This window comes from Corvus hawaiiensis, chromosome 2 (assembly GCF_020740725.1).
Source record: "Corvus hawaiiensis isolate bCorHaw1 chromosome 2, bCorHaw1.pri.cur, whole genome shotgun sequence".
In the NCBI taxonomy this organism is placed as follows: Eukaryota; Metazoa; Chordata; class Aves; order Passeriformes; family Corvidae; genus Corvus; species Corvus hawaiiensis.
This window is the reverse complement of record NC_063214.1, coordinates 108852894-108873330: the sequence shown is the minus strand read 5'-3', so window position 1 is coordinate 108873330 and position 20437 is coordinate 108852894. Positions and strand designations below refer to the sequence as shown.

Here is a 20437-nt window from a genome sequence, read left to right as displayed (position 1 = left end):
TTTACTTGGACAAAGCACCGTAGGAGTGCTAGCTGGGGTTATTCTGTTAAAGTGAAAAACTTAGTAGACATGAAAGCACTGAAAAAGTGTGACCTGGAGATCATCGTTTGTTCTGAGCTGATAAAAAAACTGGATCAGGTAATTCATTAATCACTTGTTTGCGCAGTCTTTCCAGTGTTAGGTTATGCCTATTGGAGGATCATCTAAGCAAAACATGGTAATGCATCTGCATAACTGTTAAGTTAAAATAATTCCTGTAACCGTTAGATTTCCCACAAAGCTGATGTAATACTGGGAGAATTATAGGCTAAAAAGATGGCATGGGTATAGTGAAGTTTTTTATGTCTGCATTCCTTAAGGAGAAAAACCCTCAACTTTGAATAATTAAGAAGCATTTTATTTAAAAGCCAAAGTAAAATGAGAGAAATGTTGATCTTTTAATTTGAAAGATTCTTGTTTCTCACATACCTCTTCAATGGTATATGATTATAAGGATGAAGTCGATTGTTGCATACTTGTAAAAGATACAACTAGAGAATTATCCCAACATCATAATGAAGTAGTGTCATGAAGAATCTGTTTAGTTCATGTTATCAATGATTCTTGTCAAGAGGCATAAATGTCTTCTGAACTGAAGAATCTTACAGAGTTCTCATGTATTTCGTAAAATGCACTTCCAGAGAAATTTTGCCATGAGTTCAGTTGCCTTACCTAAGAAACACAAAATGGAATTTCTAAAGTCTGCTCTGTTCTCTGTTTCTTTGAGATAATACTAGTGCAAAGATTGGGGTATCAAGATTAATTACCCAGGGGCTAGGCAGCATACTGAAAATGCAAGGCACTGTAAAAGTGCAGATTCTCTTTATCATCATCAATTCTACTGAAACAGGCATGCAAACTACTGTACTCTAATTCTGTAGAAATTAGAAAAATTTTGCCATTTTGCCAGAATATTGATTTCACTCAGTTCAAATTTTCATGCCTCTTTTACAGTGGCTATAGAAATGTTTGTATGACTAATGAAAATATATAGACATTTAATAGCTCAAAAATATTTATTTCCATTTTACATTTAAACTCCATAGGCACATACAAACATTTTTAAGGAATTAATTGGTTTACATTTTTTTCTTAAAGATGTAATGATATGCTGCATTTTATTTTTAGGATGACTTTCCAACTTCTAAATGTAAACAGTGTTCCTAGGTTGTTCATTTAAAAAATGCTTTAAATTTAAGCACTAAGTTTAATATTTTAAGAAAATTTAATTTTTGCGAAGGTAATTTGAATCATGAGAAAGAATTACAGCACAAATTTTAAAATATATCTATTAAGCATTTTGTCAAAGGTGGTTCTAGTAGGGAGACTTGCACTTGAATTGATGCTTTTTACGCTTTGAGCACTCTAAGAACAAAATGTCAGATTACTTTTATACACTGTGATTCATATATTATGATCCTTTGCTATTGTGTGGTGGTATAATAGGACTGACGTGCCCTGGAGAATGTACATCATGCTGCAGCAATGGGAATGTAATGGCACCTAACTAACTGAAGCATTTCTGGTGTTCTGTGTCTGAAATGTCTTTTTTCTCACTGTACGAGATGTAGACAAAAATGTTCACTTGCCAATAGCTACTAGATGTGTCAGAGTTAAAGGCAGCAACTGGTTCCCAAGAGTAGTACCAAAGTACTGTTAATTCCTTTAAACAATTGCTGACCTCCTGATACCTTAGGTTTTAACTTTCATATTTTTCAAATCCTGTGCTGCCCAGTGTGTAACTCTGAAGTTTCTTGTAGCCTGTTAATTTCTGCTCTCTCATGTTAGGTAGACATAACAAAGCCTCTCCAGGCCTGCTCTCCAAGGATACTCAGGCCATCCTAGGCCCAAAAAGTATAAATCAAAAGCCTCTAAAGGGGGGGAAAGCTTAGGGAAATTACATCATTAACTGAAGCTTTAATTGGAGAATTAACCCTGATATGCAAATGAACCAAACCTATAAAAGTGTGAAACACTCGTGACTTGGAGTCCATCTTGGGGTCCATCTTGGGGTCCATCTTGGCAAAAACCTCTCACCCCCCAGGGGGTACCTTTGAAGGCCTTTCAAATAAATACCCACCTTTATTCTCTTACTCCTGTCTAGTCTCTGTTTCTACGAGGCCTCTTAAGACATCACTCCCCTTCTCAGTGTGTAAAAGGCTGTGAACAGCTCTGACTGAAAATTATTCTATCTTTAAGCACTCTTGGCTTTCCCCAGAGGTAAGGGTGAGGAGATTCCTGGGGTTTTTGTTGCTGTTGTTTTGGTTTTGTTGGTTGGTTGGTTGTTTCTGGATTTCATTCAGTTTTCTCTACAGCTTCTTTCTTTATTCTTTCTTTTCTTTCTTTTTCTCTTTCTTTCTTTCTCTCTTTCTCTCTTTCTCTCTTTCTTTCTTTTTCTTTTTCTTTTCTTTCTTTTCTTTCTGTCTTTTTCTCTCTCTTTCTCTTTCTTTCCTTTTTTTTTTTTTAAATTAAATATGTCTATACAAAAGTGTCTTTCCAGATTACTCAGTCATCCATCTGGACAGCCAGGAATGGCTGTGATGCTGTGAAGAACTTACCCATAACAGTCCTCAAGTCATGCACAGCTGCATCAGTTGTAGCCTAATCTGAACACCCTCTCTCTATTAAACAGAAAGAAGAACACACAAAAAAATTCTCTAAATACCAGTTAGAGAATAGCAATATATTAGTATGCCATTTTTACAGGTATTTTTCCTTTGGTTTATTCAGAATGACCTTGGTAGAGTACATCAGTGCACATACCTACCTACTCATTATAAGAACTGCAATGGCACACAGTATGGTAGGCCTTTCAAACAAAGGAAGAGGCAAACTCAGTAGTTTTCATAATTAGGATGGTTAAACATAACAATCAGACCTAGAAAGTCTGTCTAAAGCAATTATAATTTAGGATTTCAGAAGTCTGGAACAGACAATTTCCTATTTAGCATTTTACTGGATGGAGATCCCCAAGGGTTATATCTCCATCTCAGCTTGCAGGTGACAAAAGCCTTGAAACGTATTTTTAAAACAAAATTGTGAACTTGTGCTAATCACAGCATGAGTCTTTGCAGAGCTATGCTGGTGTACAGAATTTGGCCCACTCATTACACAGCTGCTCATCTGAGAGGCAGAACCAGCATTGCATTAAGAGAGATTTGCAGCTCAGGACTTTGGTACCTCTGCTCAGAATTGTTTGGAAATGTCATACTTTCATTTTATACTGGAAATATTTTAATTTACAGAATCTGATATCAGATGCAGACAGTTTTTAACTATGTCTCAAAGGATGCTCATTTTACCAAGTTATTATGTCATGATTGTGTATTTCTTGCCCAAACTCTGACGTGAATGTCCTTACTGCAGATAACAAAGTGCAAACTGCTTTTGTGTGACACAGATTACTGGGAAAGTGCTGAAGCAGACCAAAGAGTGGTTTATTGAATTTAATTAGCAGCCTGGAACTTAGAGGTTCATTTTTGTTTTCTGAACCACTTTTAGTCACATTGACCTGTCAATCATGGTGGAACATGCAAGGGCTGTAGTGTGCCATGGGGGGCTGGCTTCTGCTTTGACTATCTCCAAGGGAAAGGAATGTCCAAGTTCAGGATGAGCACCAAAAGGAGAGATATCTCTTAAATTTTCAACTCTGCAAACTTGTATGACCATGCTAGCTGTAATTTGCAGAGAAGTTTCCCAGTCCAAATATTGAAGCTGTCTGGAGATACCAGCACTTGGCGGGGCAGTAACTTAAAATTAGAAATGGGAAAGCTGGTTTTTTTCCACCCCTAAATGAAATGATGAGTTAAGAACTGTGAGACTGAAAATGCCCTGTTTCCTGGGAACTTACGAAGTGCAGGTGAAAAGTTTCATGATATCTAAACTAATGCTCAGTGAAAAAGGTTTATGAAACAAATACCTGGTTTTCTGTAACCCTGCAGTTATTTGGCAGCCCTGCTGAAATTACAGCATCATCTTGCATAAATAAGATAATGGGAAACAGGTAAGTAGAATACAGGGAAAAGTACTCATTTCTTGGCAGATGGGTTCTTAATTTGCTCATCATTTGATTACAGCCGTCAGAACAGTTGTTACTGAAAACCGTGGGCTGTTTTCCTGTGGTTGCCCAAGTGGGGCATGATCTGCAAGACCATAACTTGAGCAGAAGGATGAGATTATTCATCTCCATTTAGTGCAGATCAGTCAGATGGTAAAGGACAAGAACAGAGCTCGCTGTTAGAAGGTTCTCTGCTTCTGCTCCGTAACATTACCAATTCACCCCCTGGTTTTACCAGTGGGAGCCATGGTATTTTGATGACATTTCCTAGGAGCAGCTTCTCTTCTGAGATCACGAGATAAGAATAAGTATAAATTGTGCATTTAGTTGATCATGCCATTTGACTTTTAAAATAATCTGGGCTTGGTCACATTTGGAAATGGATACTTTTCAGATGTTCTTTCCTAAGCACTGTTTTGTGCCATTCTATTCCCCAAAATCTTTATTTTTAAGATACCTATTATCAGCCCCAATTACATTATGGCTACTAGCTTTCTGCCCCAGTTAAAAGATCAGATTGATGCAGTTGTGTGGGTATCATTCTGGAGGGAGTTTGCTGAAGCCAGGGGCCAGTGGTCTGCCCAGTGTTGGAGCTGGTTCAACTATTCACAGTTTGTAGCACCCGTGGGTACGTTTTGTTGGTAAAATCACATTTTAAACACTTATGGCTTAAGCTGATTCAGGGCAGGCTTCCCTTCTAAGCTACCTGTGATTAAGTGAGGTGAAAACTGGTGTCATTGGAGAATGGAGAGTGGTCCAGTGATCAGGTGTTATTGAAAGATTTGTGTGATTTTCACTTAAATGTTGCTTTTGGCGTTCACTTTCTGTTTGACCTTGACCAAACTGAAGCAGACCCAGGTGCCTAAAGACGCTTTAGTGTCCAGTACTCATTTTTTTTTTAAGTCCAGTGAAATTAGGAAACATTAGTCTAAAATGCAGTACTTCACTTTCTAGTTTGTTTTTTACTTTCTGTCTTTAAAATGGAGATGAAAGCACTTCTCTTTCCCAGGAGTGGTGTGATGTGCATACATTGAAGGCATAAGTGCTTGGAAACCATGATAATGTCTATATGCTTGTCCCACTCCAAGTTTTTCCATTTACCGACTGTATCTTTATTTATCAGTCACTATTATATACATCACAATTTCCTTCTCACAGGCTAATATTAACATCCCAATGGGAGCATTTCGACCTGGTGCAGGCCACCCTCATAAAAGAAAAGAATTTACACCTGAAGAAGTGGAGGAGGTAAGCAAAATGATTTTTTTTATTTTTTTTTTCCAAGGAGAATCCCTGCCATGAAATGGAAGAAAGCCTTTAAAGTGATCTTAAAGCTCTGCATACCAATCTTAGGTACCACAGTTGAACATGCACTGATATTTCATGGAAATAAATGCCCACTTACTAACACTTCATGTATAAATAGTTCTGCTTTGGGTGCCAAGGACCCTATAGGAATATAAACTGTTTCAAAGGTGTGTAGCTCTGCTGCCACAGCGGGATAGTACCTGCTGTCAGGAGAGAGAGTCAGGATTTCCCTAGCAGCATTTGTCTAGATAGGACCTGGTGAGATACAGCAGGAAAAGTTGTAGCAAGGCTTTGGAAGACTTTGCTGCTACCTGCCACCCTGTGGTGTGATTTATTGTTACAGCTTTACAGTTTTGGAACAGGTTTTCAAACACAACGCTTTTTGGAAGGTTTATCAACAAGAAGAAGTTCCATGTGAAGACACTTGCAAGTTAAAACAGAAATTCTGAACCCATTTGCCTGTCCAGGGGTGAAAATACTCCATTTTAGACTGAATTCTGCATTTTCATGCTTGTATTTTACAGGGAGTGTTTAGCACTGAGTTTTGAATATTAAAATCCAATTTATACCTTAACTAACATTGATCACAAAGGTTATGAGTAAACACAGATATCATATTTCTGGATGATATTAAAGTATCGTATTTATCATTAACTTTTATAATAAATGAGACCTAAAATCAACAGTGGAAGAAAAGGTAGTGGTAGATACTCCAAACAAGATAAAAAAGATGGGTGCTCTTGGTTTCCTGGCCAGTTTGCTTATTTTGGATTTGTAATCCCCACATGAGAACTCATCCTACTGGTCCAGAGCTCCCAATGCTCCTCACAGCCAAGGGCAGGAAAGGCTATGTAAGAGCTAATTCTTCATTTTCTGTCTCAGTCTTTTTTTTTTTTTTTTGCCATATTTTGATATAAACAGTGCTCTGTTTGCAGAGAACTTTCCTGAAGTAATCAAACCTAGGCTGACTTAGCTCTTAAGATTTAAAAAAGCCAGACATACAAAATGACCTTGAACATATATTGTGGCTTTTTCCATTGGAAAGAAATCAAAGCATGTTCTCTGCGCAGTAATTAAACTGGTGAAGGAGTGCATGTTATTAAGCAGAAACTAATATAGCATGTGTGAATTCTAGTAGTGTTTGAGAACTAAAATAAATGACTGGTGCTGATAATTACATTTGTTTGGGTAATTGAATGTTGCTTTGGTTCTCAGCTACATGAATACTATATATAAGACAGACGTTATGGAAGTTCTTGGCCCAGGTTTTATGGCCAGTACTCAACCAAACCGATGGGAGTAATCACTACAGAAACAGGTCTTGTTACAGGAATAGAATACAAATGCCACCAGTGAACTTGTCATTTCAGTTGTCTCATCTTGTTAGGTTTTTCCATACAGGTCATGATTTTTCAGAGCAGTTTTAGACAAATGCAACTTTTGGTAACAGTGAGTAATATTTTCCACTGTATTTTAAAGCCTTGACAAAGGAGATGAGTGGAATATGGATCTTACTCACAGGGGTGGTGCAGTCAGGTGGGAATGTGTATTTTTGAAGGTCAGTGGAGCAAACATGTTGACATGAAAAGAAATGGAGGGTGGGAATTACAGAAAATAACTCTTCATCAGTCAGAGCATTCCCATGCTTGTATTTGTTAACCCTTGTTGTATATCCAAGTCACTCTTCAGGCTTCCTTCCATAAAACTGAAGGCCATAGTCTGATCTCAGCTGTGCATTGCACATGGAGTGAGTGATATAGGGAGGGGTGAAGTCATAAATAGCACAGACCTGATGTTGGAAGAGCAAGCTGAGCACAAAGTCTCCAAAACATGGGCAAAGCTTGCACCATTTGTTCCACAAGAGGAATGGTATTGCCATGAGTTGAAATGGTATTTTTTACATAGTATCTGCTATGTACTGATAAGAACTATGGGGTTGAGGGAGTGCTTGTTTCCCCTGATTATTCAGATTACCTAGGAAAACTGTCAAAGGAAACAATACAAGCTCATGGCATCTTTGACTACTGATACAATTTTGTGCATCCTTCGAAACAGCTTCTGTATCAATTTACTTACTCTCCTGCTGTGCTTTGCTACTGTTTCAGGATGTTAGATCGTTGAGCCATATATCAGACAGTACATATAGTACCTGGGGCTGAATTACTGTCTGGGATTTGAAATGATCTAGCAAAAACAATATTAAAATATATTATTAGGATTATCTTGTATTAATTAATAGTGTATTGGCTAAAATGTGAGAAAAGATAATACAAGTTTACCAAGCCAAGCAATGTAATTATCACTTCAGTTTCCTTATGTATAGTGGTCTTAAGAAAGTCCTTAAAGATCAGATAGGAAGAAAATGTCAGTTTTCTACAATGCCTTGTTTGTTTGCTAGTTGATATTGCAAACTCTTCTTCCTGATTAGCATGTAGTCCATTAGTCATCAGAGAAAAAAAAGAGGGGTTTACTGGCCAATAATATTTGACAAGTAATGTTGGAATCTAAAAAATGAAGTTAAATATTAAGAATTCACTGTTCACAGTTATTACAACTTTTCAAAAAGGGTGGCTAATAAATCTAAATAGTGGTTGAACTCCAAAAAGTCCATCACAGGAGGACATTCACAGAGTAATCAAAAAAGAAAAAATATTTTCCTCATGAAATTATTTGCAATAAAATATAAATTAATCTCTAAATGTACTTGATTCCTCATGTATGCCAGCTTTATAAGATACACAGCAAGCTGGAACAACAGTAAACTCCTGTCTGGAAATCTACTCCTGCAAAACATAACCCAGTCTAGAAATGGTCTAAAATACCTGTTCTACTCACCTAGAAGCAATAGTACAGCTGAGGAAGTACGAAGGGCTGAAATACTCTGGTCCATTGGGAAATTATCTGAGTTGCTCACTATTGTGTAAGTGGTGTTATTTAACTGGTATTTTTACAGTGTCAGCAGAATAGCCATGCAGCACTACCCTAATTCAAACATAAAATGACAAAAACCCTTCTGGTCTTGCAACTGAGGTCATGAAAAGTTAAATTTCAACTCATGTTGATCTTGCATGGAGCTTTTGGGGTACATAACCTACTATCATAGCTCTTCCCCAGAGCTGCAGACATGCATAATGGTTTTCCTCTCCAACTGTCTGGCAACTGTGAAACTCTCAAAGGAATTAGATGATAAAAATGGTTCTACTTTTTTGTCATCTAAAATATGAAGGACTTGGAGTTGCCTTTAATTCTCCAGTCAGTTATTTTCTGCTAATGGTCTGGCTCTGTAAATTCTTACCCATTCTTATCCACATTCCTCTACAACTGAGCATCTTCTATTCTTTTGAGAATGTTTTTAGACATTTTAGACAAAAAAACACAAAATAACTTATTTCTTCCTGCCTCCACCCCAATTTCCACTGGGAATGCCTTTAGTATAAAAACATCCTTTCCTGTTTTTCAAATAACTGATCTATGCTCATGTTCAAGAGACTGCTGTTGCAGCAGGAAGGTCACTGTGTCCTTTTGTGCAGAATGTTCCTGCTTCAACAGAGGAGGAGAAAGAGAAGAAACGCCTCCCAGGAGCTAAGAAACTTCCAGGTCCTGCTGTCAACTTGTCAGAGATTCAGAACATAAAGAGTGAGCTGAAATATGTCCCCAAAGCTGAACAGTAGCTGGAAGAAGCAGGTGAGTGAAAGAGAGATTCTTTGCATGGCTCTAGGAGTAGTAGGCTGATCCAGAAACCTCTCTAAGTAAAAAGATGGCTTTTCAATTACTTCAATGGACCTGGAGTTGCACCCCATAATTCAAAGACAAAATACAAGAAGTCATAATCCTTGGGATTTTCTGTTATTTCAAACATTGATCATGTTGGAGACTATATCCAATGATATATGGCACCCATCAACCAGCCTAACAAGTAGTCTATTCAGCATATTAGGAATTCAGTGTATTTGGAATATCGAAGCCACCTTAAAATAACCTATTGCTTCATAAGCACAAGTTTCAGTTTTGCAAAATACAGGACTTGTACTTTTACAATCTAACTACAAATGAATGATTTACAGTGCAAATAAATTTATTGCAGCAATGGACAAGTAAGTCAGAATTTTTTTTAGAAAGCTCCTTTGGAACATTAGTTATTTGATATTAATTTATGTAATTCAAAATTGATATGCTTATGGTTCCATGTATGTGATCACGCAAACATACTCAATGCTATTTGTGGCACCCAAGGACTTGCTGTAGTCCAGCACAGGAAGGACATGGACCTGTTGGAGTGAATCCAGAGGAGGGTCACAAAGGTGATCACAGGGCAGGAGCATCTCTTTATGAAAGACAGAGCGAGGTTGTTCAGCCTGGAGAAGAGAAGGCTCTGGGCTGACTTCACTGTGGCCTTTCAGTACCTAAAGAGGGCTTATAGAAAAGATGGAGACAGAATTTATAGTAGGTCTTGTTGTCATAGGATAATGAGTAATGGTTTTAAACTTGAGGACATTAGACTAAATATAAGGAAGAAGTTTTTTACAATGAGGATGATGAAACACTGGACCAGGTTGCCCAGAGGTGGTAAATGCCACATACCTGTAAACAATGAAGATCAGGCTGGATGAGGCTCTGAGCGACCTGGTCTAGTGGAAGATGTTCCTGCTCATTGCAGAGGGGTTGGACTAGATGACCTTTAAAGATCTCTTCCAACCCAAACCATTCTATGATTCTATCATTTTATTTAAAAGGAAATATTCAGCACTTCAATGCCAACTTCAGAATAATTTACATCTGATTTCAAATAAGACCCATAAGCCTCTGTTGTTCTACATTCTGAACCTTAAAGAAATTAATGATAATTTCTGTCCATGAAATTATCCTCTGATTTCCTTTGAAAAGCCTGAGTCAGTAAAGATGCATCAGGCAATTACAATGAAAACTCAGATGTACAGAGAAGTTTCAATACAAAAAAAAAAACCCACCCTGGCTACAGTAAGAAAAAGATAGTTGTGTCACATAGTCGTCACCTGAATTGCTAGTTCTGCATATTGACTGATAAATCCTTTTTATCCTGAAGAGAGGCAGAGGAGTTAAATTGAGCAGGAGAAAATAATCTGGAATTTACTGCATAGAAACATAAATGAAGAACAGAGGAAAACAGAAAGCAATACAAAGGGGTTCTGGAAATGCAGAAGTGCTAAAGACCAGGAATCCTAAAAGAAATGGCATATAATTTGAGTGAATTGCCCCAGTGCACACTGCATCATTAACTTATTTTTTATGTACAGCATAAATACATCATTTGGAAGGAAAGAGCATTTAGTTTTTTCTTGCTTTTACCCTGCTGTGTCATAATGTTCCTGATATTTTAAAAGAAGCAATGGAGTCTTTCTCTTCAGGAAACTTGGGGGGGGGAAAAATAACATTTTGTAAAATGAAAGATTTTATTCATTTCACTAAAGCACTGCCCAGAGAAATACGAATTTTTAATGTGAGCCTTTAAAGAGGCTTTTTCTTGTAAGAGCTATTTCAACATAAATTTAACCCCATATTTATTCTCTAATGATCGCTATTTTTAACATTTAAAAGGTTTTTTTAATTACCTTACTGAGAATCTGACAGAAACATTTAGGGCATGCTCAGATGTTCACTCTAAAGAAAAATTTTCTACAGAAAGGTCAGCAAAGGGCATCTCGAAAGCAGTGAGGTTATTATGAAGTCATTTCCGTCTCTCTCAGGTTCTGACAGTGATACAGATTTCCAGTTTTTGAGTAGTGCAGTCACAGGCCATATCTGAAAACATAGTTTCTACAAGACTTGCAGGTACAGTACTCATTGGAGCCCGGGAGTTTGGGTTTGGATGTGCAGAACTAAGCATGTGCATGAATTCCACATAAAATTGAAATGTAAATTAATCACATGCCACATCCAGCAGCCTTGAATTATACTAAATCTAATGACTGTCCCCTAGAAGAGGACATTCATCAGTTCCAGTGTTTCAGTCGTGGCCTGCAGCCTTGTATAAAATGTGATATAGTCAAAGAGCTGGTTTATGACTGGTCATGCAAATCCTGTGAAGATTATCTTAGTCTGCAAGAAATTCACCCTCACATGTGCCTGATACTTTGCTCCATCTACAGGAAGGGATTACAGATCATCCTTTGGATGTGATGATCTCAAAAGAATGGTGAACTGACTGGTCAATAGAATTTGCCTGTGCAGAGTGTGTACTGATAGATGAGGGTGTTCTTTGGTTTTCACAGTTAAGAAATTAATTCTCTCCTACATCAGTACTATAATCTTCTCAGATATTCACTATTGAGGGATTTCTCTTTGATATTATTTTTGTCTTTCTTGTGGTACTCTGTAGGAAATACCTACTTGAAACAGTTAGAATAACTCCAAATACTCCGGATAAGTTCCATTATTCTGTGATCCTATAATATGATACAATAAAAAATATCAAAAGTGCACTTTAACATGTCAAAAATATCAAAGCTTTTACATCCACAGCAGTTATTTCCAACTTTACCTCCTGTATTGTCACATTTCATGGTTAGTTTCAGTAAATTGCAAGCTAACATGATTAATTGTGTTTTAATTTTGATCCGTTTTCTTGCTCAGTTTAACAGCATGCAAACCCAGCAGCAAAAATAAGAAAGCTGCAAAGCAGTAGGTTGGTTCATTATTTGCAAACCCATTCCTACATAATTTGCACTTTAGAGTAACTCCTGTTAAATATCTTTGGTCTTGCTCTTCGCCAGAATAGGAAACATGAATAGACTTGCTAAGATCATAGATGTGAGTGTAACAGTTTGTGGGAGGAATGTAATTAGGGAGATGTCATGAAGCTGGATGCACTGAAGGTCATCAAGTGCTCCTAAGTTAAAATATTCCTGTAGTCATCCCCTGATGGGGATCTGGTCTATCATCTGTAATTAGATAATTAGCATACTCTCTTGTCATAAGGATTCTTTTCTTCCACACCTGTAGATGATGTGTTAGATGCAGCTAGTTTTAATATACAATGTGAGTTATGATTTATTTCCCCTTTCTCCATCTACAATTTTTTTCCTGCTCCCTTCACATCTGCATATTTCTGCATGCGCAGGAGTGAAGCATATGCAAAATAGTAACAAAATACCACACACTAAAAATACATGCCCTATTGAATAAGTAATGGTAGGAAACATTTAGTTTGTGACAAATTAAGCCTGCTGTGGCTGAGATATATCGCTGATTGTTGTGGTATCTCCTGTGATAACTAGTATGGTGATCGTACCTGAAAATGGGCCTGAGCACAAACTGGCATTTCACCAGAGAATATAGATGATGGCAGCCAGTTACTTCATGCTCATTCTTCATTCTGTATCCCTTCATGTTTTGTGTCCTGAAGTGTGGAAGGCTGTGTAACAAATCTTTTTACAGTGAAGGGCCATGGAGTCTGAATGCTGGACTTTGGTTTTGGAGGACCTAAACCTTCAGCTAAAGTGGTCTGGTCCTTTCCTCTTGAAGGAGACTTTCTTAGTAGAAGAATTTCTCAGAAGGCAAAAAAGGAAATTTACTGTCTTGAAGTTACGAAACATAGGGGCAGCACTCCCAGCACTGTGTTCTGGTTGTGTTTGGAGAAAGGGATCAGGATCCCCATCCCCATCCTGAAGGGTCAGGATCCCCATCACAATGTCAATGAGATGGTTTCTCACCATCTGATGCAGTACTTGTAGAAAAACTGTTGTCTTGGAGCTCTGCTGGGGAGGGTGGTTTGATTGCAGAAGGTAGTTCTCTTGTCAGTTTACAGAAGCAAGGGAACTGTATTTTGAAGGCTGAAGAACTGTCAAAACTTCCTAGGGCAGCTTAGCCTTTGCATTATGCAGGGAATTCTGCCCTGCCTAAAATGGGAAATCCTGTCAGCAGAGCAGCCTCTGAGATTGGCATCACTTGGGGAAGAGAGAAAAAGGGGAAAAAAACCCTAACAGAAGTGCCTTGGGGAATAAAGCTCTTATATCCATATACACAAGATGTTCCTTGGTATTGCTATTAATTATTTACATAAAAAATTTGTCAAATACCCCAGGCTAAAAATGCACATTATGACTTTGCCCACTGAGTGCTGAGGATTTAATTACAGTTTCCTGCTATATACTGGTCTTAAGCTGCACCTCAGTTAACAGCAGCCATTTACCTCTCCTGCTGTCCCTGCTCTGACACACAGTTTAGTGTTTGCATCTCATTCCTGTGCTCACATGGATCAGGGGTGTACAGTTAAACTTCAGTACAGTTACAAGCAAGGTTACTGCTTTTTTTTCCAGAAACACAACAGTGCTTGCTAGAGGAACTCTGACGTGCTGTGAGCTCTTTAAAGAGCACTGCAATTTTAGGAAAGTGTGTTCATTTGATTGAGTCCCAGCAGCCAGAACTTGTGTGAGAGAAGGTAATCCTGCATCCAGAGGATGCTGAGGTAGGTCAGGAGATAAGATCTCCTGGAGTGGGAACTGTGGGGTGAAGAAGGAGTATGTGCATCAAGAATTTCTGCAGGACTGTGCTGCCAAAGTCAGAGGAATCATGGGGGGATCTTCTCGGTGTGCACAAGTACCTAAAGGCAGAGTGCAAGAGGACAGAGCCAGACTCTTCTCAGTGATGCCCAGTGACTGGACATCCCCCAACATACTCACTGTGTGGCCTGTGTTAATTTCAAAGTGCTTCTTGTCTTCTTCTATCTATGGTTTCCTACCATCCTGCTGTCTTTGATTCAGAACTCCCAGACCAGCAGCACTCAAGGATTTCATGGCCAGCCATCAATTTTTTCAGGTCCCTTCTTCTTGTAAAATTGTCCTAAGAAACTAGGTAGTTGAAGGCTTGTAGGATTTTTTTAATAGTATATTTAAAGTTCTTTTGGTTTGCCTTCCAGGTTTTTTGAGTCTACTTATGATGTGCTTTCAGACTTTAAAACAGAAGAGCCAGAAATTTATTTTCAAAGAGAAAAATGGAATATCCAGGACATAATTTAATATCAGAGGAACCTTTGTAATTCTGTTACCTCCTCAAGCAAGAAAAAAAAGTTATTCATGTTTTTGTTTCCCAGAGTTTCTGTCATCAGAAGAAAAAATTTAGTTGTCATGTTTAACCCCAGCCAGCCACCAAGTACCACACAGGCACTGGCTCACTCCCCCACCAGTGTTGGAGGGAAGAGAGTTGGAAGGATAAAAGTGAGAGAAATCGTGGGCTGAGATAAAAACAGTTTAATAGGTAAATCAAAGGCCATGCACACAAGCAAAGCAAAACCAGGAATTAATTCACTGCTTCCCAAGGGCAGGCAGGAGTTCAGTCATCCCAGGAGAGCAGGGCCCCATCGCACATATCAGTGACTGGGGAAGACAACACCATCAATCCAAACATCTTCTCTTACTCCTTCTTCCCTGCACTATATACTGAGGATGATGACCCATGGTCTGGAATGTCCCTTTGGACAGTTAAGGTGACCTGTCCCAGCTGTGTCTCCTCCCAGCCTCCCATGGACCCCCAGCCCCCTCAGCAGCATGGCAGTACAAAAAGCAGAAAAGGCCTTGGCTCTGTGTAAGCCCTGCTCAGCAGTAACAAAAACATCTCTGTATTATCAATCCTGTGTTCAGCATAAATCCAACATTTAGCCCCATACCAGCCACTGGGAAGAAAATTAACTCCACGCCAGCCAAACCCAGCACAATTGTGTCTAACATGGCCTGCTGCTGTCTGTCCTGAATTGAGTCTCTACCCCCGACACAATGCAGTGGTAAGCCCCAGCACGTCATTCCTCAGACCTTTGCAACTCAAGGAGAGATTTCCTTCTTATTCTCTAGTTGAATAGTGGAAGAGACAGAGGAGAACAGACTGGAGAGAGTCTGCTTTCTAATTGCCTAAGAAAGCTTGGAGGTATGTGTTAGGATGTTAATTTTCCCGAGTAAAGAACAGGGCATATTCTTATAAACCACAAATGCTTCTACATAAACTAGTTAGGAAAAGATTATGCTTTGTGGTTTAGAAAACTGACTAATAACTTCAAAACAAACACTGAAGAGTCAGAAAATATTTTGCTTCAAAGCAAACTACAAGAACAAATGCTTGTATTTTTTCAAAACAAAAATATGGGGAAAAAAAGCATTTTATTTCCAAACTGTATGTTTAAGCAGAGCTGGTTTTTTATTACTGAAGAGACAAACACAAAGTAATAACTTGAAGAAGTCTCTCCTAGTTTTTAGAAGACGAGCATGCTACTTATCTATCTACACCACACACAAGAGAGTTTGCAGACGTGGAGATGAACAGGCCTCTACACACAGACAGGAGAAATGTCTTCATTGAGCCTCTCCCTTTGAAACATTAATGCCCTTAAAGTAACAAAGTACTTCCAATGCTAGCAATGTGGACCCACAAATCTCTGCTCCATTCTCAAGTGAGAACCATTTCTGGAAGAAAGGTCCAAGAATTTTGTTTGAAAGCTGAATATTTTCATTAAAGCAAAAAAATGTCACTGATATTTAATAACTGCTTCCCTGTGGTCATTCTGTTGATTACTTAGTCCTGAACTTTTGTTAGGCTCTTTTGTAAAGTAACCCCTCTCTTTCCATTGGTGTTGTTCATAACAGAGTTTCATAAAAACTAAACTTTACACTCAATTGCCTGAGTTAGATGCAATTTCTGGGGTGACATCCCTCAAAACAAGCACAGAAAGGCAGAATGCCTCCTGGAGATAATGGATGTGGAGGGATCAGTGAAGTGTGAAGATGGAATACAGTCAACAGGCTTTTTCTTGCTTATCTGTGCTAGATGTTTTAAGAGTTAGCGCATAAAGTACAGCATCGAACAAGTACCACTGAAATGTATTCCTCTGTGAAATGTCAAAACAGGGTATCAGGAATCCCTAAAACTTCAGTTATTTGCTGTGTGAGCGGGTCCAAGAATTTAGGAGAAGGTCCTGTGACTTAAAAGACACCTATCCCAAGTCATACGCATATAAATCCATGCAGAACTAACTGTAATGAGGGAACTGTCTGCATTGGAAGCTGGAGAGCAGGAACAAGATCATACTGATCACTGTCAGAGAGTCACCAGTGAGACGAGAGCGATGCTGCTTCTCTGTCCCTGGGAACTGTCCTGCCAGTGTTAGGTATGCCTGGAGCAATCAGACACTGTCATGACAGACATCACCGGAAACACAAAATAATAAGCAATTCCAGTCATTCCAACTTTATACAGTTCAAAATGTGTTCAGCACAAGGTTTTCAAGTGCTACGTCAGAGTGAAAAGGCTAACTGCTTTGGAATACATGAAGTGTGACTTCCCACGTTAGTAACAGCTCAGATAGTTTTGTCAAATCTACATAAATTCTAGCCAATTAAGCTGACAGTATGATCTGAAATATCGCAGCTCTGATGTGATAATCAAATGAATTTTCTTCTAAATTTAGTGCCTCATCATTTTGTTTTATAGTTTTTATTCATTTCATTTGATAGAAGACTACCTAATTATGTTCTCACAGCCTTGTGCTCAAAAACCACATAAGTTACTGCATCACTGTACTTTGTCATCTCTTGCAGAACTGGCTCAATGTGGCATGAGCCTTGTGACCCCTGTCCAGGAGCAGGCCATCTACAAGTGTCAAAAGCCCTGCTTTATACTCAGGACTACACCTTCTTCAGCCACCAAATTGCTCCTGGTGTGCCTTCTTTTGAAAACGTAGCTCTTTTAGTGCCAAGGCTACCTGTGTTTCACGCTTGTTTGCAAATTCCTCCTGAGAATAGCATTTTGTAGTGTTTGAGCTCACTGTATGTGGGTAGAACATCATGTGTAGGTGGAGCTCACCATGGCACTGATCCCAACATCCATTGCCCCATCGGCAACTCTGCTGAGGACATACTAAGCTTCCAATGTTGTTGGGTTTTGCTATCACTATCTGCTGCTGTTTTAACCTCCTAATTCTCCTTTGATTTGCCACAGTGGTCTCAAATACACTGTATTTCCAGGTATTAAGAAAACAAAGGACACAGCAGAAATTATCATTTTCCTGCAGAAATATGTATTAGTTTTACTTTCAGTGTTGGTCAAAAGTTTACAAGTTTTATTTGCTGCAGGTTGTAGCTAGCTGAAAGGGGACTCAGCTGAACTAACCTTTACTTCAACTTGAGAACAAGTGTAATGCCTGGTTTTCTGTCCTGCTGTTTACTGGTTATAGCAGTATGGCTGTATTTGTTTCTGACCACAAATGACTGAGGTTCATGTACAGACATGGATTCCATAAAAGCATAATAAATCCCTCAGTCTTGGTGTTCAGAACTTACTCCCCCACCTTGGTAAAGTTGATGTAGCATTGCTTTTAATTTAATAATTCAGTTATTCAATGGATAAAAAAATAAATTGAGTCCTTCAGCTTTTAGCTCTCCTGAGTCTTTGTTCTCATTTGTTGCCTTGGAGCACACCTTGTCTTAAAATTGCTGTTACTCCTACGTGAACTCTCAGAGCCTTTCAGGGCACAGAAAAGCAATCTCGGAGCAAATAATGGCTGTGGCTGTGAATGCACTCAGGGAAGGAGAGGGCGCTGGTCGTGCTTGCCCTGCTTCCCAGCAAATGAACCCCAGGAGAAGCGGGGCCGTGCCCGCTGCCCTGGCAGTGCCTTCCGCAGCCGTGGCAGCAGAAATGCTGCTGTGCACAAAGGGAGAGAAATTGTTTTTACTGAGGAAACAGCAGAGAACAAAAAGCTTCCCCCAAAGCCAAACTGCTCCTATTCTGAGGTAAGGATGATGACAACTGGATATTGCTGTTTCAAAGCTTTGAAATGTTCTGCCTTTATATAGAAGATGAAACCAGCACAAAGTATGTACTGAAATGGAAGAAAATGCATATCTGAAGACTTGAAACCAAATATTTGAGCTGAAATAGGCAGAATACAGAGAAAAGAGCACCTTCAGTTTTTCTGTGTTTACAAATCACGCTGCTCTTGAGTGCAGTATCCTTTCCAAAGATTGTTAAAGACAGGGTAGAGTATGTCCTCTGCCATTAAATACTTAATGAAGGATCTCAAACCTTTTAATTTTGAATTTCTCGGTTTCCTTGGTTTTGTGGTTTTGTCCGAAAATATTTGAATTTATCTGTCTCTTCAGGCTTTGAATGGAAGCATTTATTTTGGAAAAATATATAATATTTCTCTCTTTTAGTTCTCAAGACCAGAAGAGATCTCTCTGTGAAGACAAGAGGCTTATTTTCAATTTTTCAGTCCATTTTGCTGAAAGCAAAGTGAGTCCAGATGGGTATATCACACATGTACCCTTTTTTTAGTTTAAGCCCTTCATTAAAAAGTAATGAATCAGGCAATAATGTAGTATTGCATCCCTTTCCGCTTTTTATATGCTTTTAAAATTTTTATTCCGGCACAGAATAGATATGCTATCATGTATGTGAATAATTACTCTGGGGCAAATTAACTCTGCAGCTAAGTGTTGTCTGTCTCCAGCTACTACAGCTTAACACATTAGTAGACAACACCTGAGCCACTGTTGAGCTTGTGAATGCTTCAAAGTCTGTCACAAACCGTGTTCATGTTCTGCCTTATGTGTGTAGAGAACAAGAACCTGGCCAAACCTGTGTTAAACCTGGCTGAACATCACAGCTCAGTTGACAAGCAGTCGCTTGCTGGGCCATGTCAAAGTGTGAAGTTATTGCAGTTTGGATGAAATTAAAAAACTCTGTTTCGCTAAGGCAGGATGACAAATAGAGCGATCACCTCCAACTTCTTCAATGCCTTTCTTTAATAGACACCATAGAGGGGAGTGGAGGCTGGTTTTTAGAGAAGCTTGAGCTGACCTGGGGCTAAAAGCCTCATTTTTGAGCTAAAGGTTGACCATCATGCAGCAAAATCCAGTCCTTGGGTCTCCATCTGCAGTGAGATTTTTGGCATCTTTAACATTTTCATCAAGGCAAGCTCATGGTGTGAAAATCATGTGCAATGGCATTAGAGTACCTTGAGCCAATGGAGCATTCCTTCACATCCCTCAGCAGTGTCTGGAATTTTATGAACAGCACAGGGACCAGATCCTTGTTGAGCAGTGATGTAGGCAGCTCCAGTTAGCCACCAAGGATGGCAGAACAACACATTGCACTGCTGTGTTCTCATCTGCCTCAGAGGGACACTTCATCTCCATGTCTCCCAGTGCCCCCCTTTGCCATGGAGGTGATCCTCTTATCAGAGGGAACAACTGCCTGAACTCCAGCTTCTGTAAACACCTAGTGGCTGGCTGGCTTCATCACTAAAGAGGGGAGCTGAAGTGCCTCAGACCCTGAGGGCAGGCAGGCAGGAGTGGAGAAGAGCTGGTCCATACTATGGCACTGCCTTCTGCCTTGATTTCTGTATCCCAGGGGATGGATGAAGGCCAGCATTGTCCTCCCCTGCCAGGGTGCTCTAGCATTGCTCAGGGACAAGTCCTGGTTCCTCCCAAGAGGAAATCGGCTGTAAAGACTATAGAGAGAGGAAAATGGAGGCAGAGTCCTGTCTCACCCATAGTCTCTGGTCTCTGATCACACAGGTCCCTTAAGAAACTTTCTGCCCTGCAGAAACCCACACTTCTGTCATCTCAAGAAGATGGTTTTGCATATGCTGTTAAGAATCCTCGAGACACTTCTGCAAGCAGCATGGTGAGGCTTGTGTGGAGAGCTGTTTAGACATAGCTAACAGAAAAAAATTGAAAACAATCAGATTTTTTCCCCTGGGGCTTCAGCAATGTCCTCAGTGAATCCAGGAGACATTTCCCATCACCCTGGATTTACAGTGTGAACTGTCTCCTCCAGATATGCTCCAACTTTTTTAAAAGCAAGTAAAAAAATTTGCAAACATGCAAGAGAAGGGATGTGCTGGTAGCCCCTCCCTTCTGCCTTGGCTCAGTGATTATCACACATACCCAGCCAGGAAGCATGAATAAAGCAGGTCAGGTCCTTCTTTGCCTCAAAAGGATTAAAACCCACAATTCTTGCTTCCTTGGAGACTGCAGACTACCTTGGCAGGGGGGCCCTTTCTAGACTTTT

At 39.3% G+C, this 20437-nt stretch overlaps 1 protein-coding gene and 1 long non-coding RNA gene across 8 annotated transcripts in view; one reads left to right on the top strand and one right to left on the bottom strand.

Moving 5' to 3' along the window:
- Positions 1-20437, top strand: part of SMPX (small muscle protein X-linked) — a 40142-nt gene that overhangs the window by 3789 nt on the left and 15916 nt on the right. For 3 of the 7 annotated variants that reach the window (XM_048287764.1, XM_048287799.1, XM_048287774.1), the window contains exons 3-4: positions 5255-5344; positions 8935-9088. In XM_048287764.1, coding sequence (XP_048143721.1) covers positions 5255-5344; positions 8935-9075 — 231 coding nt within the window. In that variant the 3' untranslated portion in view covers positions 9076-9088. Of the gene's footprint in view, positions 1-5254; positions 5345-8934; positions 9089-14297; positions 14907-16963; positions 18154-18576; positions 18656-19941; positions 20121-20437 lie in introns of those variants that run through there. The other 4 variants (XR_007200179.1, XM_048287790.1, XM_048287742.1 and 1 more) reach the window with 4 other exon arrangements.
- LOC125317752 lies at positions 664-8296 on the bottom strand. The gene is made up of 3 exons (XR_007200180.1): positions 8240-8296; positions 2598-2660; positions 664-711 (listed from the first exon to the last, which is right to left on the bottom strand). It is a non-coding gene; the product is annotated as an uncharacterized LOC125317752 (long non-coding RNA).